The 14648-nt window shown below is 47.6% G+C and overlaps 1 protein-coding gene across 1 annotated transcript; it reads left to right on the forward strand.

Moving 5' to 3' along the window:
* Nucleotides 1-929: 929 nt before the first annotated feature.
* Nucleotides 930-14235, forward strand: NFKBIL1 (NFKB inhibitor like 1). The gene is given in 5 exon segments (XM_032269070.1): nucleotides 930-1123; nucleotides 1520-1796; nucleotides 13033-13254; nucleotides 13427-13833; nucleotides 13835-14235. Coding segments are annotated over 5 exon segments (1146 nt in total). The 5' UTR covers nucleotides 930-1066; the 3' UTR covers nucleotides 14018-14235.
* The last annotated feature ends 413 nt before the right edge of the window (nucleotides 14236-14648 follow it).

The raw sequence follows: 14648 nt of genomic DNA on the forward strand, positions 1-14648 counted from the left end.
ACTGGGGTCAGAGAAAGAGAGCTTGATTGGTGGTATCAGAGGAAGCACAAGGGGTTGTGAATGGGGTGAAAAGGTAAGGATATCGTTGTGCAACGTGTGTTGAGAAGAGTCCCCCTTTCTCTCTTTCTCCACCCCCCGTCCCCTCCCCCGCCTCCGTTAACATCTCCATCTTTTTCTACATATTTCTTTTTTTTTTTTTTTTGGAACGGAGTTTCGCTCTTGTTACCCAGGCTGGAGTGCAATGGCGCGATCTCGGCTCACCTCAACCTCCGCCTCCTGGGTTCAGGCAATTCTCCTGCCTCAGCCTCCCGAGTAGCTGGGATTACAGGCACGCGCCAGCATGCCCAGCTAATTTTTTGTATTTTTAGTAGAGACGGGGTTTCACCGTGTTGACCAGCATGGTCTCGACCTCTCGACCTCGTGATCCACCCGCCTCGGCCTCCCAAAGTGCTGGGATTACAGGCTTGAGCCACCGCGCCCGGCCTCTACATATTTCTTAAGTCCAAATTTCTGCATCTCACTTGCCCCGTCCTACGCTAGTCTTCTTCCGTCTTTTGTCTGTATGTTTTCTCTTTTTTCTGATCTGTCCCTGTTCTTGGCCCACGGTGGTTTTTGCTTTCGTCTTCCACATTTAATGTGATTTTTATCCTGTCTTTATCTCCCGTTTTCTCTCTCATCTTTTTGTCCATCACGGAACCATCTCCTCTCTCCGCCAAGTTAGAGGAGGCGGGTAAAAAAATCTCCAAATAGCTCTCTTTTCTCCCTGACCTCCCCTCGCCTCCTTTTCCTCGCCTCTAGTCCAGTCTTCTGGTTTCAGACGGACCTTTTAGCTTAAGTTCCCTAGTTTCCCCAGGGACAGCTAACCAAGAACCACCCTGTCGGGGCGGAACAACATCCGGTAACGCCCCTCACAGTTCACTTCCGCCCTCCACCTGCGTCTCAGCTTGCGCCATTTCCTCCATCCTGGAGTGTCTCCGCCCTTCCCGCCTCCAGTCTCCGAGCGTCTTAAACACAGGCCTTGGGGCCTACAGCTCTGGGGGTACTGGGGGGGGCGGGGGCAGGTCTGATGAGTAACCCCTCCCCCCAGGTCCCAGAGGAAGAAGCCTCCACATCTGTCTGCCGGGTACATGATATTCAATTTCTAGATCATTATTGGAGATTATCTGTGACTTTTTAAAACTCAGAATTCTGCTGATAAAAATTTTCCCCATCTGGCCTTGTTGGGTTTTTTAAAGTTCTTTGTTAAAAGTTTACCTGGGCTTCTGAGCCTTAAACCAATTATTTACCCTTTTCTCGAATTTGACATTAAAAAATTAAATTTCTGATCCTAGCACCCCCCCAAAATTTTTTTTCCAATCTATAATCTGATAAAGGATCAGGGTTGGAATAGGCCTCATCTCTTGCTGAAGTTGTTAGAAAAAAACGGAACCAAGGGAGAAACAACAGGGGATGTCAGAGATGGAGGGAGAAGCACCAGCCAAGGCTGAAGTCCTGACTGCTGCCTTTTTTCCTTCCTCAGCCCAAGAGTTCCATGGCCTCCATTTCCCGTCGCCAACGCCGAGAACGTCGCTTCCGTCGTTACTTGTCTGCAGGACGGCTGGTCCGGGCCCAAGCCCTCCTCCAGCGACACCCAGGCCTTGATGTAGATGCTGGGCAGCCCCCACCACTGCACCGGGCCTGTGCCCGCCACGATGCCCCTGCCCTGTGCCTGCTTCTTCGGCTTGGGGCTGACCCTGCCCACCAGGACCGCCATGGGGACACGGCACTGCATGCTGCTGCCCGCCAGGGCCCAGATGGTGAGTCTGTCCAGTGGGGAACAAGGTCATGAGCAACTGACCAGACCTGAAATGAAAGCCAACCAATAGCCGAGAAATAAGCTAGTTATTTGGTCATCAGTACCTAGGGAAGGAGTTAACCAAGTTGGCATGTCACTGTCATTTGTGCCATTACATTCTTGAGCTACCGTTGTCTGAAGAACCCAACATTTCCAAAACAGCAACTGGTCTTAAAATCTCACATCTTGTCTAGTTTAGTAGCTACTTTGTTCCTTGACAAGTTGTTTGCTTGTAGCCAAATAGTAGCATAGAAGGTAGGCTCTGGAGTTAGATTGCCTGGATTCAAACCCCAACTCCAAATCCCAGCTTCACACTTGATAGCTGTGTATTCTTGGACAGGTTACCTGAGGCTTAGTTTGCCCATGTGCAAAAATGAAAATCATAACCTTTGCTATGTGCCAGGCAGTTCTCATAAAGTAACACCTTTACAACAATGTTACGAGGTGAGTACTGATATTATCCCCTATTTCCCAGATGAGGAAACAGGGCATAGAGAAGTTTGCCAAAGTTACAGTTATTCACTTGTAGAGCAGAGATTATAACCCAGGTGGCCTAGATAGAGTGTCCATGCTTTTAACAGCTACATTGTCCTGTGTTATACCTTATAGCATTGTACAGTTATTGTGCCCATGTTCAAGGTACGCATGTTGTGCCATATTTGTTTTGAGAATCAACTGATAATAAGATACATAATAAGAGTACCTGGCACACAAGATAAGCAATTGGTAGATGCTGGTGATTGTTGTTCCTGTTTTTCTTTTTCTTTTTTTTTTTTTTTTTTTTTTTTTTTTTTGGAGACGGAGTTTCGCTCTTGTTACCCAGGCTGGAGTGCAATGGCGCGATCTCTGCTCACCGCAACCTCCGCCTCCTGGATTCAGGCAATTCTCCTGCCTCAGCCTCCTGAGTAGCTGGGATTACAGGCACGCGCCACCATGTCCAGCTAATTTTTTGTAGTTTTTTAGTAGAGACGGGGTTTCACCATGTTAACCAGGATGGTCTCGATCTCTTGACCTCGTGATCCACCCGCCTCGGCCTCCCAAAGTGCTGGGATTACAAGCGTGAGCCACCGCGCCCGGCTTCTTTTTCATTTTTTGTTTGTTTAATATGGAGTTTCACCCTTCTTACCTGGGCTGGAGTGCAGTGGTACGATCCTGGTTCACTGCAACTCCACCTTCCGGGTTCAAGTGATTCTCCTGTCTCATCCTCCCAGGTAGCTGGGATTACAGGTGTGTGCCACCATGCCCAGCTAATTTTTATATTTTTAGTAGAGATGGGGTTTCGCCGTGTTGGCCAGGCAGGTTTCAAACTCCTGACCTCAAGCGATCCGCCCACCTCAGCCTCTCAAAGTGCTGGGATTACAGGCATGAGCCGCTATGCCAGGCCTTGTTCCTGTTTGTGTTATCAACAAGTCCATGCTCCCTTACCCACAATTCTAAATTCAAAAACACTCTGAGAACCAAACATTTTTCATCAGGCTGCCACCAAAATTCATTTGGGGACAGAAACCTAATCTGAACTAAAGTAAGCTTTCTATGATTTGTTCTTATCCTACTGATGTCAATATTCATACATTTCCCTGCAGAAACACTCAAGTGTTAGGTTCTTGGGGCTGCCCAGGCCCTCCTGGGCTACCTAATATACAGTAAGTGTACTTTTAGGTTAGCCCTATCAAGTCCCAAAAACATTTGACACTGAAGGATTTAGATGGGGAACCTGGTGATGTTATAATGTGGTGGAAGCAGCTCTTTAGAGTTAGAACCCTTCTTACTAGAATAAAAGGCAAAACCTTTCCCCATCTAGAGATTTCCTTCTGGAGTAAGAACATTAGAGGAAAACCTCTAGATCAGGATGAACAATCCTAACTCAATTTGAGTTTGCTACTCATAGCATCCCCCAGCTCAAGTATAGACAAAAGGCCCCTCCCCCGAAACCTCCCCCATATGGCCAAAAACCTCCCTTTTTAAAAATTTCCTTTAACATACCTGACATAGGCTAGCATAATCAGATTTGTTTCTTCAGTTGTTGTTTTTACGTAAAACTAAGTTTACCAAGTATAGGCATCTAACTTGAGAGCTCATATTGTAAGAGGCAGAACCCTGGAAGGCAAAAGAGTAGCTTTTTTTATTTTATTTTTTTTTTTTGAGGCAGAGTCGCTCACCCTGTCACCCAGGGTAGAGTGCAGTGGCATGATCTCAGCTCGCTGCAACCTCGGCCTCCCAGGTTCAAGTGATTCTCCTGATTCAGTCTCCCAAGTAGCTGGGATTACGGGCACATGCCACCACGCCTGGCTAATTTTTGTGTTTTTAGTAGAGTCGGGGTTTCACCAAGTTGGCCAGGCTGGTCTCGAACTCCTGACCTCAGGTGATCCATCCACCTCGGCCTCCCAAACAAACGGGATTTTGAATGAGCAAATGAGGCAAGCACTTAGTGCAGTTTTGACACTTGCCAAATAATAAGTATGCTATTTTTATTTTTATATTCCCCAACTAAGGCTTTTAGAGTAGTAAAAATGCCTCTGATAGTGTGGTAGGAATTTCCTTTATTGTTTGTTTGTTTTGTTTTGTTTTTTTGAGATAGGGCCTCACTCTGTTGCGCATGCTGGAGTGTAGTGGTGCAGTCTTACCTCACTGCAGCCTCTACCTCCTGGGCTCAAGCAGTCCTCCCACCTCAGCCTCCCTAGTAGCTGGGACTACAAACACACACCACCATGCCCAGCTAATTTTTTGTATTTTTGGTAGAGACTGTTTTGCTATGTTATCCAGGCTGTTCTCCAACTCCTGAGTTCAAGCAGTCTCCTCACCTCAGCCTCCCAAAGTACTGGGACTAGAGGCATGAGCCACCACACCCAATCCTATCGTACTGGATTTTAAGAAGCTTGTGAGAGTGTTAGTATCCCATTTACAGATGAGGAAAGCAGAGCCCAGAAGGTTCAGGAACTTGGTTGAAATCTCGCAGCTCTCAGGTCATTGTCTTCCCAGCTCAGGGCCTTCACTCCCATATCTTTGTGTCCTCTCTGGCCTTATTTATTCCTGGTCCCCTGCCAGCCCTGCCACCAGATGGCCTTCTAACTCCTTGATTGAAAGGCTCATCTCATTCAGCTTCCAGCATTTTTTTTTTTTTATGCTCTCTGCAGAGTCAAGCTTCCAGCTTTTTTATAGACTACCCTGCCTTAGAAAAATTAAAATATCTTCTTTGAACAGATTAAATGACCCAGAATCCCCTGGTGGTGGTTGTTACATTAGGTGTGAGGAAGGATGTGCCAGCACATATTGGAGTGACTGGGCTGGGTTATCACAGCCAATGAGACATCATGAATGGCCCCTACCTTTTAAGCTTTTGGTGACTTCTTTTTAGAACCACCAACTCAGCCCAACATGGGGAGTAGGTCTTAGCTGTCAAAGACTGTGTATAAACAAACCTCAGTCAGACAATAACCTTTACATAAAGCAGAGTTAACGAAAACTGAGAAATAGGGGTATTTTTTCTCACAGTTTTTGCAGAAAAAATAAAGCCCAAAGCCAATCTGGGTTTTTGGGTTTTTGGTTTTTTAATATGTTTTATTTAATTTTTTTTTTTTTTTTTTTTTTTTTTTTGAGACGGAGTTTCCCTCTTGTTACCCAGGCTGGAGTGCAATGGCGCGATCTCGGCTCACTGCAACATCCGCCTCCCGGGTTCAGGCAATTCTCCTGCCTCAGCCTCCTGAGTAGCTGGGATTACAGGCACGCGCCACCATGCCCAGCTGATTTTTTGTATTTTTAGTAGAGACGGGGTTTCACCATGTTGACCAGGATGGTCTCGATCTCTTGACCTCGTGATCCACCCGCCTCGGCCTCCCATAGTGCTGGGATTACAGGCTTGAGCCACTGCGCCCGGCCGTTTTATTTAATTTTTTAAAATGTAGCATTTACTGCACTTCTTCACTGTGCCAGCACAACACTAGACGTTTAACACCCATCACCCACTCTACTCTTGCACAGTACAAGTAGGCTGTGGCCCTGCTTTAAAGTGCCTGAGGCCATCCAATTTATGTTCCATTTGGCTTTCCAGCCTTGCTTTGTGCTACACATACACAGAGCCAAGCCTGCTCATCTCTAGCCTGTCACCTTCCCTTCCAGCTGATTTCCACTTTGCTAAAAGTCATTCTCCCTTCACAGCCCAGCAGAAGCCCCACCTCTTTTTTTTTTTTTTTTTTTTTTTTTTTTTTTTTTTTGTTTGTTTGTTTTGTTTTGTTTTGTTTCTGTTTTTGAGACAGAGTCTAGCTCTTATCACCCAGGCTGGAGTGCAATGGCACGATCTTGGCCCTCTGCAACCTCTACCTCGCAGGTTGAAGCAATACTCTTGCCTCAGCCTCCCGAGTAGCTGGAATTAAAGGTGCCCACCACCAAGCCGGCCAATTTTTGTACTTTTAGTAGAGATGCAGTTTTGCTGTGTTGGCCAGGCTGGTCTCAAACTCCCGACCCCGTGATCTAGTCGCCTCGGCCTCCCAAAGTGCTGGGATTATAGGCGTGAGCCATCTCGCCTGGCGGCAATCTCCTTGAAGCCCCCTTTGTCCACCCCACCTGCTGTTTCCTGTTCCTCCTCTGAGCATCAGTCAGTCATCAGTATAAGCTGCTGATATTGACATTTTTTAAAAGAATGGTTTTATTTTTATTTTATTTATTTTTTTTTTTTTTGAGATGGAGTCTCATTCCAGGTTGGAGTGCAATGGTGCCATCTCAGCTCACTGCAACCTCCGCCTTCTGGGCTCAAGTGATTCTCCTGACTCAGCCTCCCGAGTAGTTGGGACTACAGGCACATGCCACCATACCCAGCTAAAAGGAATGGGTTTTTTCTGTTTTGTTTTTTGGGGGACAGGGTCTCGCTATATTGCCCATGCTGGAGTGCAGTGGCTATTCACAGGCACGATCCTGCTACTGATCAGAATGGGAGTTTCTGACCGGGCCGGTTCACTCCTCCTGAGGCAACCTGGTGGTCCCCCACTCCCAGAAGGTCGCCATATTGATGCTGAACTTGGTGTCTGCACTAAGCATTAGCACACTACAGCCCAGAACTCCTGGGCTCGAGCAATCCTCCCACCTCAGCCTCCTGAGTAGCTGGGACTACAGGCACGTGGCACTGCACCGGCGGTAGGACCGTTTTTTAAAGAGATAGTGTGTCCATTCTTTTCAGATAGAGCTCATGTCTTCTAATAGGTCAGAGAAGATCAATGCTTCCATCACTAAAACAAAGTATATTTTTCCTCCACAAAATGCTTTTTTTTTTTTTTTTTTTTTTTGAGACAGGGTCTCGCTTTGTTGCCCAGGCTGGAGTGCAGTGGTGCAATCTCAGCTCACTACAACCTCTGCCTCCTGGGTTCAAGCAGTTCTCCTGCCTCAGCCTCCCAAGTAACTGTGTAACTGTGATTACAGGCACTCGCCACCATGCCCATCTAATTGTTTGTTTGTTTGTTTTTGAGACAGCGTCTCCCTCTGTCACCCAATTTGTAGTGCAGTGGTGGTATCTTGACTCACTGCAACCTCTGCCTCCTGGATTCAAGCAATTCTCCTTCCTCAGCCTCCCAAGTGGCTGGGACTGCAGGGGACCCCCCCACACACAGGGCTAATTTTTTGTATTTTTAGTAGAGATGGGGTTTCACCATGTTGGCCAGCCTGGTCTCAAACTCCTGACCTCAGGTGATCCACCCACCTCGACTTCCCAAAGTGCTGAGATTACAGGCGTGAGCCACCGTGCCCAGACTAATTTTTGTGTTTTTTGTAGAGATGGGGTTTCACCATGTTGGCCAGGCTGGTCTTGAACTCCTGACATCAAGTGATCCGCCCTTCTCAGCCCCCCAGAATGCTGGAATTACAGGCGTGAGCCACCGCACCCATTCCACAAAATGGTTTTTTTTTTTTTTTGAAACGGAGTCTCGCTCTGTTGCCCAAGCTGGAGTGCAGTGGTGGGATCTTGGCTCACTGCAACTTCCACCTCCCAAGTTCAAGCCTCAGCCTTCTGCCTCCTGAGTAGTTGGGACTACAGGCGTGTGCCACCATGCCCAGCTAATTTTTTGTATTTTTAGTAGAGAGAGGGTTTCACCATGTTAGCCAGGATGATCTCGATCTCCTGACTCGTGATCCATCTGCCTGCCTCAGCCTCCCAAAATTCTGAGATTATAGGCATGAGCCACTGCACTCAGCTAAAATGTTTTTTATATTTATTTTTCTCAGTATGAAAGTCCAACATATTAAAGGGCATTGGGAATAGTTGATCTATACTGCTAAGTTGCTATCAAGGGGGCATTTCTAATACTGGAGAAAGGTGAACTTTTTTTTTTTTTTTTTTTTGAGACAGTGTCTCACTCTGTCATCTAGGCTGGAGTGCAGTGCTACAGTCTCAGCTCGCTACAACCTCTGCCACCCAGGTTCAAGTGATTCTTCTACCTCAGCCTCCCAAGTAGCTGGGATTACAGATACCTGCCATTGTGTCTGGCTAATTTTTGTTTTTGTAGAGATGGGGTTTCACTATATTGGCCAGGGTGCTCTTGAACTCCTGACCTGAGGTGATCTACCCACCTCCGCTTCCCAAAGTGCCGGATTACAGGCGTGAGCCACTGTGCCCGACCAGGTGAACTTTTTTTTTTTTTTTAATTGGAGTCTCGCTCTGTCACCCAGGCTGGAGTGCAGTGGCCAGATCTCGGCTCACTGCAATCACTGCCTCCCGGGTACAAGCGATTCTTTCACCTCAGCCTCCTGAGTAGCTGGAACGACAGACACACACCACCATGCCTGGCTAATTTTTGTATTTTTAGCAGAGAAAGGGTTTCACCATGTTAGCAGGCTGGTCTTGAACTTAAGACCTCGTAATTTGCCCGCTTCAGCCTCCCAAAGTGTTAGGATTACAGGAGTGAGCCACCGCGCCCAGCCAGGTGAATTATTTTATATACCATGTTGGAACATTTGGCTCTTCTAGAGAAAAACAAGAGTCCTACCTCACACCTAATCAAAAAGTAAATTCTAGCAGATTAAACACCTGAATATGACAGGAAGGTACACACCAAATTCATGGGACGGATGGTCTGGGGAGAAATGAAACTTGGAAGGCAGTATCCAGAAAACTACCCTTATCTGTGATTATTTTATTTCTTTAAAATAAACAATGTTACAAACATGACAGTATATTAACAAACCCTGTGGTAGGAATAGGGGTGTGTATTGTATTATACTTTGTACTTTTTTGAGTTTTAATGTCTTTTTTTTTTTTTTTTTTTTTTTTTTTGAGACCGAGTCTTGCTCTGTCACTACAGCAACACGCTGGAGGGCAGTGGCATGATCTCAGCTCACTTCAACCTCTGCCTCCCAGGTTCAAGCAGTTCTCTGCCTCAGCCTCCCGACTAGCTGGGATTACAGGCACCCACCACCATGCCCAGCTAATTTTTGTATTTTTAGTAGAGACAGGGTTTCATCATCTTGCTTAGGCTGGTCTTGAACTCCTGACCTCGTGATCTACCCACCTTAGCCTCTCAAAGTGCTGGGATTACAGGTGTGAGCCACTGCGCCCAGCTGAGTTTTTAAATTTCTAAAAATAAAAGTAAGTATATATTTAAAGTAGTAGAAGAAAATGCAGGGAAAGTTGTTTGTTTTGTTTGTTTGTTTTTTTGAGATGGAGTGTCGCCAGGCTGGAGTGCAGTGGTGCAATCTCAACTCACTGCAACCTCCGCCTCCTGGGTTCACGCAGTTCTTCCGCCTCAGCCTCACAAGTAGCTGGGACCACAGGCGCGTGCCACCATGCCCAGCTAATTTTTGTATTTTTAGTAGAGATGGGGTTTCACCATGTTGGCCAGGATGGTCTTGATCTCTTGATCATGATCTGCCTGCCTCAGCCTCCCAAATTGCTGGGATTACAGGCGTGAGCCACCGCACCCGACCAGGGAAAGGTTTATAATCTGAAAATAGAGCCTTCCTAAGAGTGAAATGAAATAAAAAGTCAGAAAATAATATGTTGATACAGATTTAACTACATGAAAATTTTTCGGCAGCTCACACCTGTAATCCTGACACTTTGGGATGCTGAGGTAGGTGTATCACTTGAGTCCAAGAGTTCAAGACCAGCCTGAGCAACACAGTGAAACCTGGCCTCTGCAGAAAATACAGAATTAGCCAGGCATGGTGGTACGTGGCTGTAGTCTTGTAGTCACAGCTACTGAGGAGGCTGAGGTGGGAGGATCACTTGAGCCCAGGTGGGGTGGAGTTTGCGGTAAGCAAGATCATGCCACTGCACTCCGGCCTGGGCAACAGAGCGAGACCTTGTCTCAAATTTAAAAAAAAAAAATGAAGTGTTTTTAAACACAGATGAGGAAAATACTTATAACATGTATAACACATACAATATATAGAACTCTCATGTCAATATGTATAATTTCCTTTTTTTTTTTAAGACAGGGTTTCACCATGTTGGCCAGGATGGTCTCAAACTCTGACCTCGTGATCTGCCCGCCTCGGCCTCCCAAAGTGCTAGGATTACAGGCATGAGCCACCACGCCCGGCCTTTTTTTTCTTTTTTTTTTTTTTTAAGACGGGGAATATGTATAATTTCCAAAGAGAAAGCAGACAAAGATTATGAGCAGTTCATTCACACACACACACAAAAAATAAATAAAGCCAGCTGGGCGCAGTGGCTCACGCCTGTAATCCAAACACTTTGGAGGCCAAGGCGGGCGGATCACCTGAGGTCGGGAGTGCAAGACCAGCCTGACCAACATGGTGAAACCCCGTCTTAAAAAAAATAAATAAATAAAATTTTTTTAAAAAGCCAAAAAAATGAAAAAAAAAAAAAAATCATTAATAAAATCATTTTTCAATCTGCCCAACTGACGAAATTAAAAGGGTTGATGATATTGAATTTTGGTAAAGGAGACATAGGCACACTTGTATATTGGCACAAACTTATTGAGAGCAATTTGACAAAATTATACATGTTTTTTGACTCAGATATTCCACTTATGAAAATCTACCGCCACAGAAAGACTGTAGCAAGTCCACAAAGGTACTCATGAGGCTGAACAGTTTTGGAAACAAAGTCTGTGGAGATTGGGGTGAGGAGATTTGTTTTGTACACACAGTGGAACACTAACTATACAGTCATCAAAAAGAATGAGGTAGACTGTGTATACTCCTGTGGAAAATAATATAAATGAGATGTTAAATGAAAGAAGCAAGTTGACAAGCAATATTTTAGTATGGTTACATATCTCTGAATAAATGTGTCATATGTATGCATTTAGGTACACCAAGACAGGACTGGAAGGGAAGACAGTACACTGTTAATAGCACATTTTTTTCTTCTTTCTTTAAAAAGAAAATTTCAACTTTATCCCTTTCACATTAAAATGTCAAATAAAATTGGGGGGAAAGTCACCCACAGCCCCACCACCCATAGGCTAGAAATTGTACGTATTTTTTGCCAGTTTATTTATTTATTTATTTATTTTTATTTATTTTTTTTTTTGAGACAGAGTCTCACTCTGTCACCCAGGCTGACATGATCTCAGCTCACTGCAACCTCCGCCTTCCAGTTCAAGTGATTCTCCTGACTCAGCCTCCCAAGTAGCTGGGATTACAGGCACATGCCACCACTCCTGGCTAAGTTTTGTATTTTTAGTAGAGACAGGGTTTCATCATGTTGGCCAGGCTGGTCTCGAACTCCTGACCTCAGGTGATCCACCTGCCTTGACCTCCCAAGGTGCTGGGATTACAGGTATGAGCCACCACACCCGGCCTCTTTTTCTAGCCATAGGATTTGGTCTCTTGTTTCAGACAGTTAGGATCTCATCCTCTCTACGGTTTTGTAGCTAGCATTTTTCAAACACATGCCTCAGTTGTAGTGGCTGTTTAATATTCTGTGCCATAGTTTACTTATGTTTTTATAGTTGGAGGCCCTACTCCTTAAAACCTGTGACTATAAATCTCCCATGCAAGCCTTAGCACCCACCATGCTCACACCTGCAGTGAGCTCAGATGGGGAATGTGTGACTGAAAGACAGGACCAGGTACTCCCTGGGTGGGACAGGTTCAGAGGGCCTATAACAGGTCACAGCAGCACTAGGGAGAAGTGTCCCCCTCCCCTCACCCTGATGTGGTTTGGGTAGGGATGGTGGTCCTTGGCCAGCCAAGTCTGGGTCATTCTGTATTCCTGCCTTCCTGGCTGTGCCTTCCCCTGTTCGAGCTTTCTGCCAGGTAAACAGTGCTTTCCAGCACTACCGAATAAAGATTTAAGGACTGCTAGCCCATTTCCTCTAACCCTGGGGAAAGAAAGTAGGTCCACAGGAAGGAAGGCTGCCTCCCTCCCCTTCTTCTACCCCCCACCCTCCCCACCAGTGAAAGAGGTGGTTGGCAGCCACAGCACGTGGCCCTGGACAGGGTGCCCGGGTTGGCAGTGAAGGAAGTAGTGTGGCGCTCAACTAACCCTGGGCCGGATGCAGCGAGGTTGGGACTGAAGAAAAGGGGAGTTGAGGAATGTCAGTTCCTCTCCTGTTTTCTCTCAGCCCGTGGGTGAGACCCTCTGTCATACTCTGCTCCCTTTCCCCTGCCCTCAGTCAGCAGTCATTTGGAAAGAGCTTGCTCTGCTGCTGCCCGCATTCTGTGGCTCATACTTGTTGCTGGTTCCCCTCCCCACCCCTCTTCCATCATCCCCTAGTAAGGATGGCTGAGAGAAATGTCCCTGAAAACATTTACTTTACTCAGTTTACTGATAAGTGATAATAAAAGATAAGCATTATATATTTGTGTATTTATGGCCTAGAGTGTTCAGATTGTTTACCAGTCTGGTGTATGGTTTCAGGTGAGAAAATAAGGGATTTATATAGTGACAGTATTTTTAAGCCAAAAGTGAAATACATAGTCAAAGAATTTTGGCACTGCCTTGGTGGCTGGAGGCAGGTCAGAAAATGTCTGTTGGCAGAGTAGAATTTCTAGGACACTGAAATAGTTTGCAGAGACACAGGTGAGAATATTTTAAACTACCACACTTATCATGCATGTGGTAAACTATCAGTCTATTTGTCAGTGATGGTTATTTCCTGATACCCAGGGGGCATCCATGTGGGCCACCCTTCCATTGCTCTAAGACTAAGAGAGTGGGTGAGCAGCAGGATTCAAGATGGCAGCCCTGCCAAGGAGTGGGAGTCCCAGCTAACTTCTGCTCCCTGCTCTCCCACCAACAGCCTACACCGATTTCTTCCTGCCACTGCTGAGCCGCTGTCCCTCTGCCATGGGAATAAAGAATAAGGATGGGGAGACCCCTGGCCAAATTTTGGGCTGGGGACCCCCCTGGGATTCTGCTGAAGAGGAGGAAGAAGATGATGCCTCCAAGGAGCGGGAATGGAGACAGAAGCTCCAGGGTGAGCTGGAGGACGAGTGGCAGGAAGTCATGGGGAGATTTGAAGGTGAGAAGCCCTCTGCCATCCACAGCTGCCCTTCCCCGCTAGCTGCTTTCCTTCTGCATGAATGCATCATACTAGGCTCCTCTGCCCCTTCCTCTGTGCTTCCCTCCCTCTTGAGGCCCATCACCTTCTCACAGTCTCTCTCCGACTACCCCCATCCCACCCTCCCAAACAGGTGATGCCTCCCATGAGACCCAGGAACCTGAGTCCTTCTCAGCCTGGTCAGATCGCCTGGCCCGGGAACATGCCCAGAAGTGCCAGCAGCAGCAGCGAGAAGCAGAGGGATCCCGTCGACCCCCACGGGCTGAGGGCTCCAGTCAGAGCTGGCGACAGCAGGAGGAAGAGCAGCGGCTCTTCAGAGAGCGAGCCCGGGTCAAGGAGGAAGAACTGCGTGAGAGCCGAGCCAGGAGGGCGCAGGAGGCTCAAGGGGACGGAGGGCCCAAACCAGCCAGGGCTGGGCCTAGGGCAGAGCACCCCAGAGGAGCAGGGAGGGGCAGCCTCTGGCGATTTGGTGATGTGCCCTGGCCCTGCCCTGGGGGAGGGGACCCAGAGGCCATGGCTGCAGCCCTGGTGGCCAGGGGCCCCCCCTTTGGAGGAGCAGGGTGCTCTGAGGAGGTACTTGAGGGTCCAGCAGGTCCGCTGGCACCCTGATCGCTTTCTGCAGCGATTCCGAAGCCAGATTGAGACCTGGGAGCTGGGCCGTGTGATGGGAGCAGTGACAGCCCTTTCTCAGGCCCTGAATCGCCATGCAGAGGCCCTCAAGTGACCCTAGGGAAGAAGCAAGAAACTTTGGGGCCGCAGCCTCAGGATGAGGCAGAAGGAAGGGTAAGGGAGAGGATGGGGACCACAAGGAAGAGCCAGGTGCTGCTCAGCAGAGGATATGGGTGGGGGCGAAACTTGTAACAAGTGGGGGTGGGGGGTGCGGGCCGCCACCACTGCTCCTTGACTCTTCCATTTCCTAATAAGACCTGGTTCCACATCTCACTCCCAGTGTCTCCTCTGTCTTTTTCCATTGCTGTGGTTTTCATCACCCATGACATCTCCTTTCCCGCCCGCCTGCTGAAACCCACAGCTCCCACACACCTGCAACACACGCACACGCTAACACGGGCCCTCAGTGGGAGGCGAGAAGCCTGTGCATGCCCGCTCAGATCAGCCCTGAGAAGGCCCAGCTTGCCATCCAGTCTCACTCCGCTCCCTGCACTGGGGTCTTGTTCACCCTGCAGTCTGTGGCTGGAGAAATAGATGTGAACAGAGGCAAAAAGGGGAACAAAACCAGTTTCCCTCCCCTCCCTGGCTCCCCAAGCTGAACCACATCCTCCTCCCCACTTAACACCCCCTTCCCCCAACACAGGGCTTTCCCTTTGCTGAGTCACTGAATGAGCGAGTTGGGGGTA

Source organism: Sapajus apella, unplaced genomic scaffold (genome assembly GCF_009761245.1).
Source record: "Sapajus apella isolate SASKATOON/1434 unplaced genomic scaffold, GSC_monkey_1.0 scaffold188, whole genome shotgun sequence".
Lineage (NCBI taxonomy): Eukaryota > Metazoa > Chordata > Mammalia > Primates > Cebidae > Sapajus > Sapajus apella.